Source organism: Sparassis crispa (genome assembly GCF_003851025.1).
Source record: "Sparassis crispa DNA, contig_000007F, whole genome shotgun sequence".
NCBI lineage: Eukaryota > Fungi > Basidiomycota > Agaricomycetes > Polyporales > Sparassidaceae > Sparassis > Sparassis crispa.
This window is the reverse complement of record NW_020939754.1, coordinates 895,815-916,956: the sequence shown is the minus strand read 5'-3', so window position 1 is coordinate 916,956 and position 21,142 is coordinate 895,815. Positions and strand designations below refer to the sequence as shown.

Below are 21,142 nucleotides of genomic sequence, written 5' to 3'. Positions count from 1 at the left end.
TGTCGAGAAGACAGCCGGCAGCGCCACGCTCTGAAGCCGCTGACATCTACCCCTGCTAAACTCTCCATCGAATTGTATCGAGCGCATGCCGGGTTTGCCGTTTTCGCTTCCATAGTCACATTGGTATTCTTCTATTGACTGCGAATAGGATTCTTCGGCCAACAAAGATCCGGAGGAAAATTCTTCTTGAAGACATGAGCCAGCGTATCTCCACTTTCCCATGTCTTCTTCGTTCCCAACAGGGCAACGGCTAGAAAGCTGGAGAAGGCTTGCGTATATAAACTGTGAGCAGGTCAGTGTAACATGCCAGTCGATATGTTCCTCACTTCTGTTCCCCTTCTCAGCACTCCTCTTTTGAAGATACCCTTGTTAGCATCTAATGCAGTCTTCATGTTCATTGGCTTGACGTCTCCCAATCCGCCTCCTAAACCCTCAGAACTGTCGAAGTATGGCAGACCAGATAGTATATCGCGCGGGAATTTGAATACCTTGCTCTACGTTAACAAGGTATTCCTTCTACGATCTGTCTCTCGCAATATTTGACATGGGTTGTTTAAGTCCGTGGCGGTCATTACAGCGGTGGCTGAGATCGCTGTTATTCTCTCCCAGCAATATCCTTCTCTCTCTCAGCAATATCCTTCTCTCTCTGGGCATATGTCTCTTCTTCTCCCATCGCCTGGCAGCGGCGTGCGTGTCACGAAAACATTCGCCGCAAGCTGGGCGTTGATAGGCATGGGCGGTCTCGTCCGCTGGTGGTGCTATCGCACACTCGGACGGTTCTTCACATACGAACTCTCTGTGAAAGACGAGCATCGACTCGTTACCGCTGGCCCATATTCCATCGTCCGGCACCCGAGCTACACTGGCGGGATTATGCAGATGATCGGCGCAGTCTTGTGGTCTCTCGACCCTGGTTCGTGGTGGTCGAATTTGGACAGATTCAGTGCGACCGCACGGAATTCCTGTGTGGTCTTGTGGCTGAGCTTCTGGATCATCGTTGTTGTTTCAGGAGTGAGCAGGCTGTCGAAGGAAGATAGGACCCTGAAGAAGGAGTTCGGTGACCAGTGGGAGAAGTGGTCTAGGGTCACTCCGTACAAACTCATCCCGTTCGTGTATTAATTGTAACGGACACATGGACTGATCCTGTTCTTAGTAGTGGCTGGTTATCGTGCGCGTAGGAGTTGTTAGTCGCTTTGTGTCCTCGGAATATTAGCCTGAAAACGTCTAGATCTGTCCTTCATTCACGCGTGCGTCCAACCATCTGCTTCCTCCGCCGGTGTGAGAGTTCGGCCGTAATGAGGTATGCTACCGACTCTCTGACTCGGCCGCTCCGTCATGGACCCCGTGCAAAATGCTGTAATAGTTTGCACTGGCAGGTGTGGGTCATCCCGCATCATCTTAAAGTCATCAACATGTGCTAACTCTTGCACGCAATCTTTATGTGTTACAGATATACCGCTATAACCGGTTGACTTCGAGTGTCCCACGGGCATGTCAACACCGAATGAATATTGGCTTGGGCAATTATTATGCGCACCGCAGTCGTGGGCAATCAGCAGCCTCGCATTCTTCGGGGCCGATTTTGCAGAAGACGAACTTTGTAAGTCAAAGTCACACCTGACAGAAGGATCGGACAATGGTAAAGCAGGGTACCGCAGTGATTCCTTCGGCATCCTTCCCGTGTATCTCTGCAGCCGCTCAACCCATCAAAACCGGGCGCATGAACGTTGAACGTTGACCACTGAATCGACGTCTCAGCGGCGATGTTGATAAGCAGACCCTCATCAAGTTCTCAATCTCATCTCCTGCAATGTCCGACCGATCCATGACGTCCAAGTTCACCTACGGTGAAGAGACGTATCGTCCTGCCTTTCCCCCACCGCCTCCAGGATTCGATCCCGTCCGCGTTCCATCCCATCGGTTCGGCAATTTCTGTCATATATCATATGGCTTACCTTTCGAGGTTGCCTGCGCACGTCATGTTGCAGATACCTTTCACAGCTCGCGTGTGTACGTCTTGGCGTCGGGATCGCTGACACGGAACACAGATGCGCTGAAACGATTGGAGGCTGCGCTAGGAGAGAAAGTCGTTGGCAAGACGGTAGGGATGAAGAGCCATACGCTCTGGAGCGAAGTTATCAAAGTCGTGAACGAGTGTCAGCAGCTTCAGGTTGATTTGATCGTTACACTCGGAGGGGGCAGTCTTTCGGACGGCGCAAAGCTCGTCGCAATAGTCAGTATTAATTTCCTTTTCAAATGTTTGATCCGGACTGAAGCTCTGTCCGTCGAAGGCACTGGCCAACGACGTCGCGGTTGCCGAGGACCTGCGGCGCCTACCAACCAGCATGAACCCTTCTGTCGAGGGCACTAAGGACCCGACGATCCCTCTAATTTGCATTCCTACTTCACTCTCCGGAGGTGAATATAGTAACCCCGCGGGGGCCACTGAAGACAGCAACCTACAAAAGCACCAGTTCCTCCCTCCGATTAAGCGTGGCGGGCCCGCCCTCGTGGTACTCGATCCTGGGCTGACAATGGCGACGCCAGATTCTCTTTGGCTCTCATCAGGCATCCGTGCAGTGGATCACTTCGTCGAGGTCCTGTGCTCACTCCGCTCGAACCCATCGAGCGATGCAGACGCAGAGCATGGCCTGCGCCAACTTGTCCCAGGCATCCTGCGGTGCAAACGCGACAAAAGCGATATCGAGGCACGCTTCGCTTGCCAGTTAGGTCTCATCGATGCCATTGGCGCTGTCTTCCGCAATTACGTGCCCCTGGGTGGTTCTCATGCGATTGGCCACATGCTGGGTCCCCTGGGCGTCGGGCATGGCGAAACAAGCTGCATTCTGCTCCCTGCAGTGTGCAAATACAATGCTGCCCACGGCGCAAATGTCGAGCGACAGAAGGCGGTGCTCACGTTATTGTGGAGCGTGGACGACATGCGGGTTGTGGCGCGGGAGGCCGGACTGAAGGAGGATGAAGCTGATCTGGGGGACATGATCGATGCATTCGTGCGCTCACTTGGCTTGCCGAGGAGCCTGAAGGAGGTGGGGGTGGGCCGGGACAAGCTGGATGGGCTGGCGGAAAACAGCCTGCAGGACATTTGGAGCGAGTCTAATCCTGTACCACTGGTAAGGAGGGAGCAGATCTTGGAGATCTTGGAAATGGTTGTCGATTAGATTACTCGTGCCTCAAGTTCTTTGTTCCACTTGTAGTAGACTCCATCAGCGGTAAAGGCTGGTTTTCTCTGACCACTTCCCTGCTCCGCGTACAGTTGCTCGGGGCCGTAGGACATGCTAGATGACCAGGGATCACGACTCGGGCGGCCCGGACGGTGGATGTGATCGGCGATCGAGTCTCATGGAGGACGCGTTCAATAATTACGTTCAATCTCTCCCGTATGAGTCACTTCGGGAGGCCTGAAGCTTTCTGCCGCTATTGTCAATGTTTCGATCCATATACCGCCTTTCAAAGTTTACAAACGTTATTCAAGGGCGGATCTCGACTCATACAAACGACTATTGGACGAAGATTATCTGCGTTGCTAATGGGTGGTTGCGCGATCTCTTAGTATGTCAAGACTCGAGAGAATCATAACAGGCGCACAGCGGCGACATGGTGAGTTGTCGCTGAGCTCGCCATTGTCACCTCTCATCATTTCAAAGTGCACTTGGGCGATAATTATCGCGAACAATCACCTTCTTCGCGATGGCGTGGGGCATTACTCACGGGTTGACCTCGGTCCGACGCACAGAATAAATGTCAGGAGGACAGCGAGCGGCTCTCCGTTGGATATTGGTCCCTCATCCCTTGTGCCTTCTCCGAAGTATTAGACTTTCCTGACAAAACTCCCACTCCCCCAATACGTTGGCTCCTCTCCAGTCGCTGCTAACTTCGTTTCTCTAGCAAGAGAGCTACGAGTCTGAGAAGATGACTGAACCCGCACCTATCCCTGAAGCTGGCGTAGTCGTAGTCGTACCCCAGCGTTGGTCAGGCTATGCGGGGGAGCTCTACTCGAGTAGACTTCCTCCACCAGCGCTGGGCACGGTGAAATTTGCAGAGCTAGAGGAGAAAGCCCGTCAAGTTCTGAAGGACGACGTCGGTAAGTATTTTCTACCCTATGTACCTCTGTACTCAACATTTTATATGCAGCTGCGTTTCAGTATGTCTCAAGTGGCGCAGGAACGTATCAGACCTTGAACGACAACATACGCGCATTTGAGCGGTGGAAGATCGTTCCCCAGATGCTGATAGACACCGCTATGCGGGACCTCGAGGTACAACATCGCTATCGTCTAACATTTGCATACTCATATGTGGCGTTGAAAGACGACCATCTTCGGCGTGAAACTTCCCTGCCCGCTGTTCATTAGTCCAATGGGTGCACAGGGTCTTGTACATCCAGAGGGCGAACTTGCAACCGCTCGTGCAGCTGGGAAGCTTCATGTGCCCATGGTGCTCAGCACTCCCTCCACTCGATCGCTCGAAAGCGTCGCACAGGCAAATGGACCGAACTCCGTTCGCTGGTTTCAGTTGTACTGGTACGTCTTCCTCTTACTTCGCATATTGTCTGTCCCGCTCATGCTTCGGCGGACATATCAGGCCTCGCAGTGATGAAATTACTCTCTCGCTCCTTGCGCGCGCCAAGGCTAACGGATTTTCCGCGCTTGTTGTCACACTCGACACAAACATTAATGGTTGGAGAACACATGACCTGTCCCGCGCATATGCTCCCGCGATTCATGGAGTCGGCGCGCAGAATCTTATGTCTGATCCCGTCTTCATGGCTCGCCATGGCCTGGAGCCCATCCACTATCAACCGGCGTTCCCGTACAATGCCGCTGCCATAGACCAAGGTGTGCGAGAGGGTGATGAGCTCGCCAAGCGCGACATGAAACTCGGTGTCGCGTACGTACAGGAAGTTCATTCGGGCGAATGCAGGACGTGGGAGGACCTTCGATTCATCAGAGATAATTGGAAAGGCCCCCTGGTTCTAAAGGGCATACAGACCGTCCGGGTGGGTTATAAGTTCTCCTGCCTGTGTTGTACGTTCTGAGGTTTGACGATACTTGTAGGATGCGGAGAAAGCGATAGAGGTCGGCGCCAATGGGATTGTAGTTTCTAATCATGGTATGCTTCCTGCTCTCCTGCATAGAGTTGCATATGGATCTATTTGACTTTCGTTGAACAGGGGGACGTCAGATCGACGGGGCACTTCCATCTATATACGCTCTCGAGACCATATGCAAGGCGCCAAGCATCCGCGAAGCGCAAAGATCCGGAAAGTTAACCGTACTTTTCGACTCGGGTATCCGCAACGGGACGCATGTCTTCAAGGTGTGCTTGTCAGTGCGATGGTGAATCATAGCATGCTTACCTATGATCATAATCTTTCAGGCCCTCGCGCTCGGTGCGCAAGCAGTCCTTTTAGCTCGCCCTATCCTTTTCGGGCTCGCAGTGGGTGGTCAAGCTGGCGTGGAGGAGGTCCTGCGGAGCGTGCTAGCAGAGCTCGAGATCAGCATGGGGCTCGCTGGTTATAGCAAAGTGTCGGAGTTCCAGGGTGCGGGAGAGGAGGTCGTGACCAAGGTCGATTACCTATAATCGGTGGTTGCACATGGGTGAGTACCACTTTCACAGCGTTCGTGTATCATGCACTACTCATGCACCTGCGTCGCGTTTCATAGAGCATTGGTTTTACTGGGAACGATGTGTTTCTATTTGGCGCTGATTCGCTCGGAGAATGTCTGCAAGTTTCTTCTAGCTTAGAAGTTCGAATGCATGCTTGCCTTCAACGAATTTGAAGCTCGATAAGGCAAACACTTGACATGTGACAGCGTGAGGAACTTCGCCCAGCTGACAGGTGTTCTCCAGTTTGCACGTATGCATTGAATACGACCTTCTGACCTTCTGAAGGTCGTACAGTGCAACTCTAAGAGTAAATTATGGATCTCTTGATGTAGGTACCTCAGATCATAAGTATACGTCAAGTTCCTTCTGATTGAGTCATGCCTTCTACAGTCAGCTGGTCGAGGTACCCTTTCCCCCGGGCCAGAGATTCTTCAACATTGGCGACGTGTGTTCTGCGCTCGATCAGCGGTATCTGATGTGACGACCGTACATCCAGCCATAGATTTGTAGGATCTGAGAATATCGTCTTATATGTTGTAGTCCCCGCTGCTCTTTATTTCCGCGAGATGGTCCGATCAGGGCTTTGATGAAGATATAGAAGAGCTGCTTATGCGCCAACCTGCACGGCTTTCTCTTCCTTCCTCGGCGACGGTCTGTCTGTATTCTCGCAATGTTTGACGTCGTTCTCCTAGCAGTCGCGGCACTGCCCTCTCTGGCCCACCATGTTTGTCTCCCGCCGAAGACGCGCCGCAAAATCATGTAATAATTACTGAACGCTTAATTAACCCTCCGGGGAAAATGTGCTTACAATGTTTATAATACGATATCCGCCTTCGCCCTAGTGGGCTTAGGAATGTCTACGACAGGCCTCGACGAACCAAGTATGTTCGCCGTCGGGGTATACTTACAACTATCAAATGTGACGAGAATTCATATAATGCCTCTGCATATTTAAGACAATACTTTTTTAGTCTGAAAAATCTTCCTAGACCTTCCACAAATGTTTCTGCGATTCTCAAGTGTTTTCTCATTGTTCCGTTCAAGGCGGTTTGGAACAAATATTTCATCCTGGGCGGGATACTCATCTACCGGTCCACAGGTACACTCGGACCTCTGTCAAACCCTTTCTTCTATTACCTCACAATATTACGACAATCTATCTCTCACCCTGGATCTTGAGACAGACGAGACAGATACTGTGTTTCGGCCGGCAGTCGCCTGCACGCTGGCGGCTGATTTTATTGGTGTATATACTTCTGCAGTTCCCAAGCGTGTCAGAAGAGGGGGATGCATTGAAGCCAAGGTCGTGGGACCACCGGCATGAATGCATCTCCGATACGACAACGCCACGATGCAAGAATTGCGAAGTGCTGTAGGTGTCGTCCCTTAATAAGTCATGATGCTGAGTCAGTTATCTGTAGTTAAATTACCCATCGGCGAAAGTGAAGGTGGGTCAAGCACTGGCGTTCACCGACCTACGGCGCGTCGACACGGCACGGACTGTCTGTGGAATACAGTATTACGCGAAGTCATCACGTTGCAACCACCGTGTCTCCGCGTGTTCTCGCGTGTCTTCATGAATGGGATCGAGGGTCTGATCGACGATTCTGGGTGAAATTAATCCTGCTTCCCTTCCTTAGCTCGCGTGTTCGTGCACTTGGTTTCGATAATGTGAACGGAGGTAGTTCAGATACATAAGCAGTGGGGAAGAGTCGCAGACCACGACCATATCCCATCGGTCGTCCCCCCATCGGTGGGCCATCGTGTTGTCAATGTTCTTCCCAGTCCTAAGCACCCCTCTGTTGAAGATACCCCTCCTCGCATCGAATGCACTCTTGACGTACACTGCGTTAACTCCTCCCAATCCGCCTCCAAAATCTTCGGAGCTTTCGAAGTATGAGGAACCAGATGTAATCTCGCGTGGACGTTTCAACTGGCTGCTGAGGTACTGCACCAGGGTAATCTGTTCATTTTGTACTGTCTTTATCGCGGTGTTTGATATATCTGTCTTCAGCCCATGGCACTAGCCAAGGCCCTTGCCGAAGTCGCTGTCATCGTCGCGAAACAGTACCCTTCTACTCTTTCCGACAGCGTCCTCTCTCTTCTCCTCCCATCGTCCACTGGCAGCGGTGTGCAGACAACGAAAATGTTTCTCGCAGGCTGGGTATTTATATGTGCAGGAGGTCTGCTTCGACTGTGGTGCTACCGCGCACTCGGCCGGTTCTTCACATACCAGCTCTCCGTAAAACACGAACATCAGTTGATCACAGTTGGACCGTACGCCATCGTCCGGCACCCAAGCTATACTGGCATGATCATGTTGGCCATTGGAAATTTTCTGTGGGCAAATGAGTCAGGTTCGTGGTGGGCAAATTTTGGGTCGTTCGGAACGGTGTTACGAGGGACCTGCATTGCAATATGGGCAACCTATTGGACTGTCGTTGCTCCATTGGTAGTGAGCAGGTTGGGCAAGGAAGATAGGATATTGAAGAAGGAGTTTGGCAATCAATGGGAGGAGTGGTCAAGGAGTACGCCGTATAAATTGGTCCCATTCATATATTAAATGTCTGTGTGACTGTGCGTCCTTTTGTCTACTTACTGGGTGGAAGAAAATTTGTCAGTGGGGGTAAATTTATTCGACGCAATGGAATCAATGTATTTGACCTGTTTTAATATAGCACACAGTCGTTGAGTTAAGTAAATATGCAGGGAACAAGACGCGACGCATTTCCCGCCACAGACGCGCCATCTAAGCACGTGATGCTATACCCACTGAGATGATCTATGCGCTTCTTGTCAGATTTCAACCTTCCTTCGGCCCGCCTGCATGCCAGGTTTAAGCTTCATCATTCCGGAAACACATACGTACGCCTATACATGGATTATTTGCGTATTTTTTGTATGCTAACACATCTACATCCCGCACAGATTGCTTATTAACTTGAACCACTATTTCTGCAAGGATAGGTATGTACGAATTCTGCCAACAGACCATGGGACCATTTGTAACATTAGGTAACGTAGTACAGGCCTACTTCGCCTCAACTGTTGTTGATATACAATGTCGGAACCAACTATCCCTCCCCGCCCTCGTCGCTCGACACGCGTACCGGCCAGATTTGCTGAGGCGGTCAGTACAAGCTCTCCCAAAGCAGTATCATCCGTGACAGGGAAAAGAAAAGGGCAAGACGCAGAGAAAATTTCTGCAGACAAGCTTGACTACCTGCTCACAAATACTAGGAGTAGATTAACAAGGATGGACATTACTGTACGCGCTTTCTCTGCTCTCCCAGTTCGTACATTGACACGGTGCATCCAGGACTTATTGAATTACGGGAATTTTCTTGATCTATCAGCTGAATCCCAAGCACACCTCGTCGCCCTACTTCCTCCTACAGCTTTTCAAACCTTTCTTCCCTCGATATCGCCGACTCACGTTGATTTTCCGATTTTCCGATCGACTCATTCAACGTCTGCTGACGTTGATGTACTGCAAATGGACTCAGACACTCCTTCGCAGGCTGGCCCTTCAGCTCATCATGGATATGGGTCTATATTTCTGTCGCACGAAGCCACAGAACACAGTTCTGCGACATTGGACCCTCTTGTGTTCAACTCTCCATTTTTCCTCTCTGCCTCGCGCACATTTCAGGATCATCTTTTCTCCGGCTGGTTTGCAAAGAAGGCACAAGATGACCTCGAGCGATACCAGCAAGGTATATCAGATGGCAGTATGCATGCGGACTGGAAAGATGAAGCCTGGGCTCGTGATCATCCGCCAGCAAAGCTAATAGGGTGCGTCCTGTAGCAGCATCGTGTCCCTTTGAATGCTAGTTTGAAGATGAGCAAATTGTGCAGAACTCGGGCCACCGACTTGACCGATCTGGTGAAGCACGGCCTCCTGAAACAGGGCGATATCCTGGCTTATAGACGCGAGTTTCCTTTGCTCAAACTTGTGGTCGAAAAGGATCTTTTGGTACGCCCTTCACTGTTAACCCAGGAACAGATGTGGAGCTTAATTGAGAGCGATAGATCGACACGATCTATCCACGCACGAATACTCTTAGCATACTTCTTTCGGCAGGAAGCGAGCGCCGCCTGCATCCGACCCTGCTTGTAGCAGAGGGCGGTGAAATAGGTCCCGGAGAACGTATACGCACAATTGACGCTATTGCTGATCCACTTGCTCTCGAGACTGGCATTTTGGACGTGGACGGGCGAGTGAGCCGCGCAGACAGGTACTTCACCGACGACGGAAACTTGCACATGCATATGAACTCGTCAAGTGCTAGTAACTCGACGAGTTTGGGAGCGACTGAAGTTACAAGTGCTTCTCGAGCGTGGAAGGCCTTTGTTGTTTGGCGGTGGCGAGAGGAAATGCGCAATAACATTGAGATGCAGGCGCTGCAGGAGAGAGGTGGTCGAGAGAGGGCCGGAACATTATTTTATCTCAGGGCATATTGTCATGACTGAGGTACCGTTTTGTAGTCATTGCTATTGTTATCTTGCTTGCTGTTGTGATGTAGATATCCGCTCATGTACTGGCCAGTTAAGTCCGAGTCCTCAGCCTCAGAGTTGTACATAGTAGAATTTGGATCCACTATGCTGTCGTATCACGTGTATCGAGAATCATCATTTAGCAGGCGTGGGAAACGAGTTTTCGTGACTCGATCGCGTGCGTTTGTACTGAGTCGGATGCAAGGGCTGTATCGATTTCTTCCACTCCGTCCGTCTCTCTACTTCAATTATTCCCGTCGATACAGCATTCGCAGCATGTCCGAACCATCGTCAACTCCCGAGAGCGCAACGCCCTCTGGTGCAGACACTCCAACCACAAAGCAAGCAGGTATGGCATTATTTATCTTCCGTGGCGAAGGCTCCTTGAGACGCGGTGATGTTCAGAGAAGAAAAAGGCAAAACGTTTAGAGAAGGAGGCCAAGCTTGCAGCTAAGGTTGTCAAGCTTTCTGTACAAACGCCAGCTGGAGAGAAAAAGGTGAAGGTGGAGAAGGAAAAGAAGGAGGAGGAGCCCCCGTTTATCAATACAACACCGAAGGGCGAGAAAAAAGGTGAGTATTATGTTGCGTTATCTCTCTGCGTGATTTGATCGGTTTACATGTGTTAGACCTTTCCCAGCCAATGTCCAGCGGTTACAACCCGATTGCTATTGAGTCGGCGTGGTATGACTGGTGGGAAACTCAAGGTTTCTTTGCACCACAGTTGACGCCTGAAGGCAACATCAAGCCTGAAGGACTATTCGTCGTCCCCTTCCCGCCACCGAACGTCACTGGTAGCTTACACATTGGACATGCACTGACGGTTGCGATTCAGGATGGACTCGTTCGATGGTGAGTTGCAATCGTTGGAATCACCTGTAATTTCAGGCTTCAATTACGCGGGAACAGTGCTTTGGAGACAATTTCAATGCTTGAAGCGTGGAACACCGTGAAGACAGCAGACTTTTAAACGCGCTGACTTCACGATGTTCTACCTCCAATAATGTTGCTTGGAATGAGAGTAGCCCGTCGCATATCCTGCACGATTTTAGCTCGAAATTACTGTGTGCACCCCGAATGCGAATGGTCTTGGTATATGTTCTTACTGAATTTCAGGAACCGCATGTTGGGGAAGACAACACTATGGGTACCAGGCTATGATCATGCGGGTATCTCAACGCAATCTGTCGTAGAGAGAAGACTGTTCAAGACATCAGGGAGGACACGACACGACCTTGGGCGCGAAAAGTTCATTGACACTGTGTGGGATTGGAAAAACGAGTATGACGTCTCATCTACTTGTTTTTCAGCTTTCAATTGACATGCCACAGCTACCAGGAGCGCATCACGAACCAAATGCGCCGTCTGGGGGGTAGCTTTGATTGGGAACGCGTGGCCTTCACGATGAACGAGGTACGCCTTAGCAGTCAGGATTGATTGTAATCATTATTCACAAAAATTCTGCCAGAACTTATCGAAAGCCGTAGTTGAAAACTTCTGCCGGCTGCACGAAGATGGCATCCTTTACCGTGCCAATCGTCTTGTCAACTGGTGTGTCAGACTGAACACCACCCTCTCAAACCTCGAGGTATATTCTACGAAGTCCAGTAATTATACGTCAAAATTGAAGTTTTATGCTTAGGTAGAACAGAAGCAGCTCACAGGGCGAACACTGTTGAATGTTCCTGGGTATGATGCTAAGGAGAAGTTCGAGTTCGGTGTAATTACATCGTTCGGATATCCGATTGAGGGTTCAGCAGGTAGGCCGTGGCCAGAATTCTCGTGGGGTGCTCGAAACCCATGATTTGTAGACGAGAAGATCATTGTAGCTACAACACGTCCGGAGACAATGTTGGGAGATACGGCGATTGCGGTTCATCCCGATGATCCGCGGTACAAGGTCAGTACTAATACGCCTATCGGACGCATCTTTATCTCAGACGTGCCATTAGCACCTCCACGGCAAGTTCGCCGTCCATCCGTTCCTTGGTAGGAAGATCCCGATCATCACGGATGCAATCGTCGTGGATATGGAGTTCGGTACAGGTGCTGTGAAGATCACTCCTGCGCATGATCCAAATGACTACGAAGTTGGCGTCCGGCATACCTTGGAGTTCATTAGCATCTTGAATGACGACGGTACGTTCAACGCCAATGCCGGGGAGAAGTTTCAGGTGAGAATGACAGGGCTGATTTCATTGAAAAAATCCTGAGCTCTGCAATTATAGGGCATGAAGCGCTTCCACGCGCGTGTGGCTGTCGTCAGAGCATTGCAGGATGCGGGCCTGTACGTTGAGGCAAAGGACAACCCCATGCAAATTCCAATTTGCAGGTATGTGCAAGCTTTTTTATCTTGACAGTCGCTGAGACGATGCAGCAAATCGGGTGACATCATCGAACCTATGCTCAAACCACAGTGGTGGGTGGACTGCAAGCCACTCGCTGACGAGGCGCTCAAGGTACACTGGTTCACGTTCTTCGCTGCATAGAGCCATACTGACCTAGTGGCGGTAGCGTACTCGCGCGGGGGAACTCTTCATCTCGCCAAAACAATCCGAGTCCGAATGGTACCGTTGGTTGGAGGGTATCCAGGATTGGTGTATCTCCCGTCAGTTGTGGTGGGGTCACCGGTGTCCCGCATACTTTGTTCGTATCGAGGGCTTGGACCAGGATGTAGGTATCTCGGTTTTGAATGCTACGTGCATAGGTGACATTGATTGTCGCAGCGCATTGATGGAAAGCATTGGGTCGTTGGCAGGACGCTAGAACAAGCGACTGAGCGTGCGACGAAGCTGGCGGGTGGCAAGAAATTCACCCTTGAACAGGACGAGGATGTTCTGGACACCTGGTTTTCCTCCGCTCTTTGGCCATTCTCTACCTTGGGCTGGCCAGAAAATGTCAGTCAGTCTCCCTTTGGCTTGGGTTTTCGTCTAACTCTTTCATCAGACGTCCGACTTCCAAAAGTTTTACCCTACATCGCTCCTGGAGACTGGATGGGATATCTTGTTCTTCTGGGTTGCGCGAATGGTGATGCTAGGTATCCATCTGACCGGGAAGGTGCCTTTCCAGGAGGTGTTGTGCCATGCTATGATCCGTGATGCTCACGGACGCAAGATGAGCAAATCGCTTGGGAACGTCGTCGACCCGATCGATGTAATTCAAGGTCTCGAGCTCGAGAAACTGCATGAGAAGCTGTACGAGGGTAACCTGGATGAGCGCGAGATCCTCAAGGCAAAAGTGGGCCAGAAGAAAGATTTCCCGAAGGGTATTCCTCAGTGCGGCACAGACGCCTTGCGATTTGCGTTGTGCGCATACTCCGCCGGAGGTTTAAGCTTTAATTCGCTTGCAGTATGCATAATGCTGATGATTTGCTGTCAGGACGTGACATTAACCTTGAGATTCTTCGTGTGGAGGGCTACCGCAAGTTCTGCAACAAAATCTTCAACGCTACAAAGTTCGCGATGTTGAAGCTTGACGAGCAGTTCGTACCAGAGCCTACAGCACGGGTGAGTGATGACGCGTATCCGGGTAATTCCCTAATCAGTGATTCATGCGTGAGTTTACAGCCCACCGGGAACGAGAGTCTCGTTGAACGATGGATCTTCCATAAGTTGAACATTGCCGTCGAAGAAGTGAACCGTCAGCTCGCTGAGCGGAATTTCATGATGGCCACACAAGCGGTGTACAATTTCTGGCTGTACGAGTTGTGTGATATCTACATCGTGCGTTCTGAGTATTATCCTTGTATGCCACTTCATTGATCGCCGTTTCGATCGATCAGGAAGCGATGAAGCCAATGACAGACGAATCTGCCTCAACGTCCACGAACAAGTCGGCGCAGCAGACGCTCTACACCTGTCTGGACTACGGGTTGCGTTTGCTGCATCCGTTCATGCCATTTGTCACGGAGGAGCTGTGGCAGCGTCTACCCCGCCGACCAAACGACACCACACCGTCGATCATGGTTTCGTCCTTCCCTGTCTTCGTGAGTTTTTGTTGCACAGTTCCCAATATCACACGCCTAACGAAGGAAAACCGCTGTGTTCCTTAGGACAAAAATTTTGTGTTCGAGAAAGAGGAGCGTGACTTCGACCTCGTCCTCTCCGGACTCAAGACAGGGCGCGCTCTCATCCACTCGTACAACCTGCAGACACAGATCCAGAGTATGTACATTTCCCATAAAGTGAAGCCAAAATCTCATGAGCGATTCCAGTGTACATCCGTGTGCAGTCGGACGAGGAGGCAGCACTCTTCACGAGCATGGTCCCCCTGATCACCACGCTCACGAAGAACTGCAAGAGCGCAGCAGTCGTGCGGGAGGTGTCGCAGGTGCCTGCCGGATGTGGCTCGGAGGTGCTCTCGCCCACCGTCTCATTCTACGTACTCGTGCGGGTGCGTGCTCCCTTGACGTTCTTCTCTCCTCTTCCCATACTGACTCGTGATTTGTGCGCGCGTGGTGCAGGGGCAGGTGGACTTGGACGTCGAGATTACCAAGTGCGAGAAGAAGCTGCACCTCGCGCGGCTGAATCTCGACAAGATCCACAAGACCGCAGCGCAGGTCGACTACGAGAATGTCGTGCCGGAAGATGCTCGACTGGCGAATGAGGAGAAGGTATGTGCCCGCGTTCCCGTGCATACACATGCCACTGATCTACGCCGGATGGTCGTAGCGCAAGACGTTCGAGGCAGAGATAGCGAACCTCGAGCACTCGATGCAGATGTTCGCGAACCTGAAGTAAACAACGCGTATAATGAGCATTCTGTAGACGTAGATCTCGGCGTAACTAATAGAAACCGCAATCGCTCAACATTTTCAATGACTTTGCAGCTCATGAAGGTAGAGAGCTTTGCAACCAGCGACCCGTGAGGCACGTCGGCAAGACGCCAGTGAATGGCCTCATACCTCGACCCCAGTGAAAACCCCATATTGCAGGGTCGAGGCGGAGCGTAGAAGGTCACTTTATTGAATCTGTCAAAGTAGGCCGGAGCTGCTTTAAAACTTTTGACGCAGCCTCGCTTTTCGAGCGCGACTTCTACAATTCTCGGCTCAGTTGGGATTCAAAATTTCATCTCTCAAATGTCGGAGTTGGGAGCGTACGATGTTGAAGTGCCAGAAAACACAAACATTGAGACGAAAATGCTAGAGCAAGATAGGAAAGGTAAGTAGGTAAGTAGACAGGTATACAATGGCATGGACTTTCTGCTACACTGGACGGCTGCACAGCCTCTCAACCGTACCACTTGCCGCCGAGACGCATCTCGGACTTTGGCCGCTGGGGGATGAAGGGTTCTTTGATGCTGAAGACCTCTTTCGCGTGCTGCGGGCATGGTCAGTACGGTGTTCACGATTAGGAAAGGAAGAGCGACGCACCCTCCATGTCGCCATGTCGAACTCCATGACGATCTGGCGCTTCTTGAGGCCCTCATTGTAGTCCTCTTCGGACGGCTGCTGGCATAGCCCTGATGATCCAAGTGTGAGCGACAAATTGAATGAGGGGACGGAGAAGGGGTACAAATGACCGGCTCGCCGTCCTCATTCGTCTCGAGTGCGCACTTGCCATCGCGGATCAGGAAGGAAAGGTAGAACAGGTTCTCCACGGACTGCCCGAAGTCGTTCGGGTTGATAATGAACCGGAACAGGTTGATCTGCCCGCCGAGCTGCTCCAGCAGTTTCTCGAGCTGTGGCGCCTGTCAATACACGACACAGCGAAGGTGAAGGGGGAAAGCACGCACAGTTGCGACGTTCTTAGTCGTCTCGTTCTCCGAGCGCGTGATGTCATCCTCCGTAATCTCCTGCGGCTTTTTCATGTCCGCTTTGTTCTTCTCCAGCTTGGACCGCTTGATCGCCGCGCGCTTCTTCTGCTCAATCGACAAAGGACCGAGCCTGTGTATATATCAGGACGACTCAGACAAGATGGGAAACAACGAGGCGCGAACGCACATGAAGTCCATGGCGGGCGCACGGCAGCTCTTGGCGAGCGCGCGGCGGCCGATGCGTTCCCAGTCGAGGGGCGCGCCGTCGTCGTAATCGTCAGCGTCGGTATCTGAGTCATCTGGGAGGTGCACACCCCTGCGGCCGCCCATGAAAGTGACGAGACGGGCAACGAAGTCGTCGACGTCGAACGCGCCCGCGCCGGCCTTCATCGAGCGCGCCTTAGCTGCGGCCTGCGATGTCACGCCGAGGAGGAACATGGAGTCGAGCGTCGCTTCTGACGTGCCCTTCACTGGCGCGTGTGGACATGATCGTCAGCGCCGGTGTGCAGAGCCAAGACAGGGGGCCTGTGCACCTTTCTCAAAGAGGCTGTCTGCGACTTCTAGGTTTTTGGCGAGCTCATCTGGAGAGATATCGTTCGGGTTGGCTACCCCAGCTGTGTTACATGGGTAAGTGTGCGATACGGAAATGGGGAGCGCGGGCTCACGTTCGACGATGATGCCGCGGTAGCCACGGCGGACGGCGCGTTTCTCTTCTGGGTTTTGGTCGGGGTCGTAGGCAGAGTTCTTGCCGCCCTTGGAGGAGCCTTCGCCCATGTTGGCATCGCGGGCCATCTTCAAGTACGAGAGAAAAGGGTTGTGACGAGAAGGAGGATGGTAAACGTCGCGCCGTGACAGACGCGTCGCGTGACTTCCCTCATGCATGAGACACGCGTAACACACCTCCGTTGTCACGTTGAGCATGCCAGTACACTGTATTCTTTACATTACAATAGTGAAGTCACCGTCTCAAGTCGTGACGATTCAGGCAAACACAACATCTACACTGATGGTATTTAATCCGAGGCACCGCTCCTCAAGCTCAACAACCATTTGATCCCTTCGCCGAAGTCCTTGCTTGATTTGACAGCTGCCGTTATCTGTGGAGCAATATACTGGAAACCGTGAGGAACACCCGGATAACTATCCCAGCGGTTGTCAGTAATCAGACTCTTCGACGATGCATATACTGTCGGTTACCCACATATCGACCTTCGTCTTCACGCCTGCCTCTTCTACCAACTTAGCATAGAGCAGTCCTTCGTCACGGAGCGGGTCCGGGTCGTTTACCTGAAGATAGAGCGGCGGGATGCCAGCATGAGACGGCTGGAGCAGCAGAGAGAAGATACGGTCGTCCTTGGGGATTCCGACAATGCCTAGAACCTATGGTCAATCAAACTGTCCACCTGTAGTCTGGGCCAACAGATGGTTAAAGTAGAAACTCATGAATAGTGTTCAAGAGAGATTTACGCGTCAAGGTCGGGGCATCCTTGTTCTGCTCCAAGGAGAGTAACTCAGCTCGATATCTGCTGGGCTGTCAGCGCTGGGCATGGCCGCACTTCATAGCAGGATGACCTACTTCTCTCCCTCAGGAGCCTCAGGATTCAGCGGGGGTGGAACTTGCATCACATGGCCAGTTAGGGGTGTCTTCGAGAAGACGAGCACGGTGCGCAATGTAGCCTGCTAAATTGGCTCCAGCCGAGAGACCTGCCACGATAAAGCCTTCGTCAAGGGACGCCGAGAGGAGCGACGCATTCTCTGCAGCCTGTTTGACAGGCATTGAGTTCTTCGTTTATGTCTCATGCACTTGTCACTTGCCCATTTCGTAGCGGTATAAGCGTCGTTCCACGGAACGGGATACGGATGTTCAGGTGCAAGCCTGTTCTCCAACTTATGAGCATAATGATGGAAAATAACAAGGACTAGTTCTCGCACCTGTACTCCACGTTAACAACAGCCAGTTGAAGTTTGACGCACAGGATCCTCAGGCGGTAGTCATCGTTGTTGAGATCGCCGAATGTGAATCCTGGGCGAACGCTGAGTGTTGGGGGAAATTGTGCGACAATTGCCTGAAGTAAACGCACCTCCACCGTGAAACCATACAAGGAGAGGAAAAGTCTTTCCCTTAGTAGCAGCGCTCGGCACTAGACTTCGAACTGTGATCTCCCCAGCTTCAACAGGGACTTTATGGTCTACGACACGAAGTTCTGACTCTAGCGAATGTCAATGCAACTAATAATAATACAGTGTGAGAGCGAACTTGCCTGCGGGGAGGTAAGATTTGAGATATTCTTGGAGAATACCATTGGTTGGTCTCCGGCGAGCTACCACATCGTCCACGGGAGGGTTGCGCGACAACTGATCAGCGATGGCCGCAAACTCGGGGTCAATGGTAGACAGATGGCTGTACTGAGACATGGCTAATGAGATGATAGCGAGCACTGTCGATGTGAACCATCCTTTTATCCCTGCCGTCCATCAGACCAGGTTGATGTCTTCTCGGGCCGTGCTTTCGATGTTGCTAGAACACAGAGAGAGAGCACACGTAGCTTACTCATGCTTTGAGGTGGTCGGGGCCCGATTCACGACGGCATTCCTAACGTTGTCGCAAGGAAGGTCCGAGTTGGTGTCCGCATTGTCAAACCCATTACTGATCCGGACGGGGGTGGGTATGATCCGTCCGCGGACAGTTTTGCAACGATCCGGTAGGAAAGCGGACGCGTGAAGTCATGGCATATTGCGGACTCGTTGGCTCCGATCTTCCGCAAATCCCACGTTTAGCGTCAGACTCTAGAAGTCGGGTTGCGTCGCACTGCTGCGGTTCCGCAAACCTTGCTGTTCCGACGCAACGGATTCTTTCGTCCTCCGGTATACGATTTGCATTCACTTCAAATCCCGCGAGAAGGCATCCAGTGTCAGATTCCGGACATGCAAAGGTCCTTGTGACCCGTGAAATGGTCGTAAACCTACAGTACAAAGACAGATGCCTTTTCGGGGAAGCGGTGCGTCGATCGTCATTTCGATCTGTGGATGCAGATCGCGGTAAACGTCCGTCATCAAGCTATGGTGCGTAGTATGCATGTGCATACCTGCTGGTTTGAAAGCTCGATTCCGTGGTTGCAGGGCCCTGTTTTTCTAGTCAAGTCTCCCGCGGAATCGAATACTTATTTCAGGGAAAGTTTTCTTCTGGGGGCGCTAAATTCCGTTGTGACAAGACGTGCGCGTGAGACAGTAAGTATACTCTATCACCATAACGATTACAGCCCATTCGCAGTGCAAAAATTATTAGTACATGGGTAGTGCCGCAAAAGTGCGTCCTATTCAAACACTTGCATCGCTTATGCCCAAGAGCCACCTGATCCCGTCATTGAGATCCTTATTCGCTTTGACGGAGATCGTAAGCTGGGGAAACATATTGCTGAAGCCATGCGGAACGCCCGGATAACTGTACCAAAACAGTCAATTAACATGCAGTTTGGCGGTAGTGCCTTCGGGAGGCTATACTTACACATCAACTTTGGTTGCCACGCCTGCTTGTTCGAGTAGCTTTGCATACAGAAGTCCCTCATCGCGCAGGGGATCCATACCGGCCACTTGCATATAGACCGGCGGCACGCCTGCGTGAGACGGTTGCAGTAGCACCGAGAAGTGCGAGTCGGACAACGGGACCTTCGCCATACCTGTATATTCCAGTTAGAATGCTAGAGCAATCTAACGTGGGGAAGTGTCGAAACGCACGAGTCATGGCAAACACTCCATCACGCGTCATAACAGGGCCATCCTTATTTTGTTCCATGGAGAGCAACTCAGAGCTATATCTACAACATGGTCAACACCGCTACGATAGCACAACGCAGACTTGCTGCTTACTTCTCTGCCGCCGGATCTTCAGGGTGTAGCAAGGGGGGAACTTGAAGGACCTGGCCAGTAACGGGTGTTTCCGCGAAGAATGGGTCATCACGCGCCCGGCATGCAACGGCCGCTGCAAGATTTGCTCCGGCTGACGTGCCGGCGACAATGAACCCTTTCGCAAGGGACGCTGAGAGAAATGATGTATTCCTCACAACCTGTGCAGAGGAGGGGTTAGTTAGTCTTCCGCAAATCCGCATCACGGAACTGCCACTTGCCCATTTCGTGGCAGCGTACGCATCGTCCCATGGAATCGGGTAGACATGCTCGGGTGCAAGTCTATTATTTAAGTGATCAGTATAATCAGTTCGAAAGTTAGTAAAACGGAACAATGTGAGTGGACTGCGGTCTCACCTGTAATCGACGTTCACAATCGACAGCCGATGCTCGACGGACAATTTTCTCAAAAAAAAGTCATTCATATCCAAATCTCCTACAACCAAGCCTGCCAATTGGGACATATGAAGTGTGAACCCCACATAGAAAAGGTAAGAAAAAGAAACCAGCACACCTCCGCCATGGAACCACACGCACGGGGAATCTCTTCTCAGCGTCGCCCGTGGTCGGAATTACACACCGCAGGGCAATTTCTCCGCTTTCAACGGCAATCTTGCACTCCTCAATACGATATGCAGATTCTTGGAGAAAGTGTGTCAGATCATGGCGATGCATTTAATTGTTAACCGGTTAACTTGCCTGCTGGAAGACGAGCTGCGAGGCTCTCCCGATTCTGGGCTTGGAATTGCCTCTGCCTCTCCCGTAGCGCCTTCACATCTCCTGTGAAAGAGAAGTTGGGTGGGTGAGGAATAGGTGCTCGGAACTCGGGGTCTGGGGTGGACAGATGGCTGTACTGCGACATGGCTTGTTGAATCGGCGAGTGGCAAACGATGGGGCCGCTTTATACTACCTATTTAACACCTTTGAAGAGCAACCCTCTGCTCGAGCTAGTTCATCTTCTCCAAGGCAACCCGACTAGTCCCAACACGGCATGCCGAATGTCAAAGGTCCAAAGGATAGTCTGTCGTTCGCGATTAACATTCAAAACTCATCAATAACGGTCCAAACTCATCAGTGGCGGTCATACTTATCAGCTCGTTGCATCAGCAGGACTAGCTGATACTAGTCTCCTAAAGGCAGTGTTTCAACCTTTGTTCCTCAGGCCGCCGATCAGTAAATCGGAGAGGCGGTGGGTGGGAGTGGGCGCTGGCAGATAGCCGAGGTGTGTAGTACCCTCGGCTAACTGACTCTGCATGTCAGATACGGATATCCTGAGGTACGAAGGTTGAAGCAGAGCAGCTACACTGCCTTTGGGAGACTACTGCGTCATATCTTTGCTGCGTCTATTGACACCTACCGTATT

At 51.5% G+C, this 21,142-nt stretch overlaps 11 protein-coding genes across 11 annotated transcripts; 6 read left to right on the top strand and 5 right to left on the bottom strand.

Annotated features, from left to right (window-relative positions):
• Nucleotides 1–315: 315 nt before the first annotated feature.
• Nucleotides 316–1,119, top strand: SCP_0802970 (putative protein-S-isoprenylcysteine O-methyltransferase; the record flags this gene model as incomplete). The annotated part of the gene is made up of 2 exons (XM_027760887.1): nt 316–507; nt 559–1,119. The coding sequence occupies 2 exons, from the start codon at nt 316–318 to the stop codon at nt 1,117–1,119; spliced, it is 753 nt and encodes a 250-aa protein (XP_027616688.1).
• A 691-nt stretch (nt 1,120–1,810) lies between these two features.
• Nucleotides 1,811–3,179, top strand: SCP_0802960 (Alcohol dehydrogenase; the record flags this gene model as incomplete). The annotated part of the gene is made up of 2 exons (XM_027760886.1): nt 1,811–2,233; nt 2,292–3,179. 2 exons carry the CDS (start codon nt 1,811–1,813, stop codon nt 3,177–3,179), a joined length of 1,311 nt encoding a protein of 436 aa, XP_027616687.1.
• Nucleotides 3,180–3,930: 751 nt separating this feature from the next.
• On the top strand, nt 3,931–5,601 carry SCP_0802950 (Uncharacterized lactate 2-monooxygenase; the record flags this gene model as incomplete). The annotated part of the gene is made up of 7 exons (XM_027760885.1): nt 3,931–4,102; nt 4,153–4,277; nt 4,330–4,541; nt 4,603–5,017; nt 5,076–5,130; nt 5,192–5,337; nt 5,398–5,601. The coding sequence occupies 7 exons, from the start codon at nt 3,931–3,933 to the stop codon at nt 5,599–5,601; spliced, it is 1,329 nt and encodes a 442-aa protein (XP_027616686.1).
• Nucleotides 5,602–6,979: 1,378 nt separating this feature from the next.
• SCP_0802940 (putative protein-S-isoprenylcysteine O-methyltransferase) lies at nt 6,980–8,191 on the top strand (the record flags this gene model as incomplete). The annotated part of the gene is made up of 5 exons (XM_027760884.1): nt 6,980–7,000; nt 7,050–7,130; nt 7,319–7,381; nt 7,437–7,586; nt 7,643–8,191. The coding sequence occupies 5 exons, from the start codon at nt 6,980–6,982 to the stop codon at nt 8,189–8,191; spliced, it is 864 nt and encodes a 287-aa protein (XP_027616685.1).
• A 693-nt stretch (nt 8,192–8,884) lies between these two features.
• On the top strand, nt 8,885–10,101 carry SCP_0802930 (hypothetical protein; the record flags this gene model as incomplete). Its single annotated transcript, XM_027760883.1, has 4 exons — nt 8,885–8,896; nt 8,948–9,423; nt 9,487–9,604; nt 9,661–10,101. The coding sequence occupies 4 exons, from the start codon at nt 8,885–8,887 to the stop codon at nt 10,099–10,101; spliced, it is 1,047 nt and encodes a 348-aa protein (XP_027616684.1).
• A 300-nt stretch (nt 10,102–10,401) lies between these two features.
• On the top strand, nt 10,402–14,861 carry SCP_0802920 (Valine--tRNA ligase; the record flags this gene model as incomplete). The annotated part of the gene is made up of 21 exons (XM_027760882.1): nt 10,402–10,474; nt 10,531–10,695; nt 10,752–10,974; nt 11,239–11,403; nt 11,454–11,535; nt 11,591–11,710; nt 11,765–11,882; nt 11,934–12,022; nt 12,075–12,296; nt 12,351–12,454; nt 12,500–12,581; nt 12,637–12,795; nt 12,849–13,019; nt 13,069–13,447; nt 13,501–13,628; nt 13,689–13,844; nt 13,904–14,107; nt 14,174–14,285; nt 14,336–14,514; nt 14,585–14,734; nt 14,793–14,861. The coding sequence occupies 21 exons, from the start codon at nt 10,402–10,404 to the stop codon at nt 14,859–14,861; spliced, it is 3,150 nt and encodes a 1,049-aa protein (XP_027616683.1).
• Nucleotides 14,862–15,350: 489 nt separating this feature from the next.
• Nucleotides 15,351–16,668, bottom strand: SCP_0802910 (Non-structural maintenance of chromosome element 4; the record flags this gene model as incomplete). The annotated part of the gene is made up of 7 exons (XM_027760881.1): nt 15,351–15,440; nt 15,494–15,582; nt 15,636–15,801; nt 15,856–16,006; nt 16,064–16,346; nt 16,410–16,490; nt 16,542–16,668. 7 exons carry the CDS (start codon nt 16,666–16,668, stop codon nt 15,351–15,353), a joined length of 987 nt encoding a protein of 328 aa, XP_027616682.1.
• Nucleotides 16,669–16,889: 221 nt separating this feature from the next.
• On the bottom strand, nt 16,890–17,499 carry SCP_0802900 (hypothetical protein; the record flags this gene model as incomplete). The annotated part of the gene is made up of 4 exons (XM_027760880.1): nt 16,890–17,016; nt 17,078–17,249; nt 17,344–17,399; nt 17,453–17,499. The coding sequence occupies 4 exons, from the start codon at nt 17,497–17,499 to the stop codon at nt 16,890–16,892; spliced, it is 402 nt and encodes a 133-aa protein (XP_027616681.1).
• Nucleotides 17,500–18,105: 606 nt separating this feature from the next.
• SCP_0802890 (hypothetical protein) lies at nt 18,106–18,291 on the bottom strand (the record flags this gene model as incomplete). The annotated part of the gene is made up of 1 exon (XM_027760879.1): nt 18,106–18,291. One exon carries the CDS (start codon nt 18,289–18,291, stop codon nt 18,106–18,108), a length of 186 nt encoding a protein of 61 aa, XP_027616680.1.
• A 903-nt stretch (nt 18,292–19,194) lies between these two features.
• SCP_0802880 (AB hydrolase superfamily protein) lies at nt 19,195–20,204 on the bottom strand (the record flags this gene model as incomplete). The annotated part of the gene is made up of 6 exons (XM_027760878.1): nt 19,195–19,318; nt 19,382–19,553; nt 19,612–19,691; nt 19,744–19,940; nt 20,001–20,061; nt 20,137–20,204. The coding sequence occupies 6 exons, from the start codon at nt 20,202–20,204 to the stop codon at nt 19,195–19,197; spliced, it is 702 nt and encodes a 233-aa protein (XP_027616679.1).
• Nucleotides 20,205–20,461: 257 nt separating this feature from the next.
• On the bottom strand, nt 20,462–20,641 carry SCP_0802870 (hypothetical protein; the record flags this gene model as incomplete). Its single annotated transcript, XM_027760877.1, has 1 exon — nt 20,462–20,641. One exon carries the CDS (start codon nt 20,639–20,641, stop codon nt 20,462–20,464), a length of 180 nt encoding a protein of 59 aa, XP_027616678.1.
• Between the last annotated feature and the right edge of the window lie 501 nt (nt 20,642–21,142).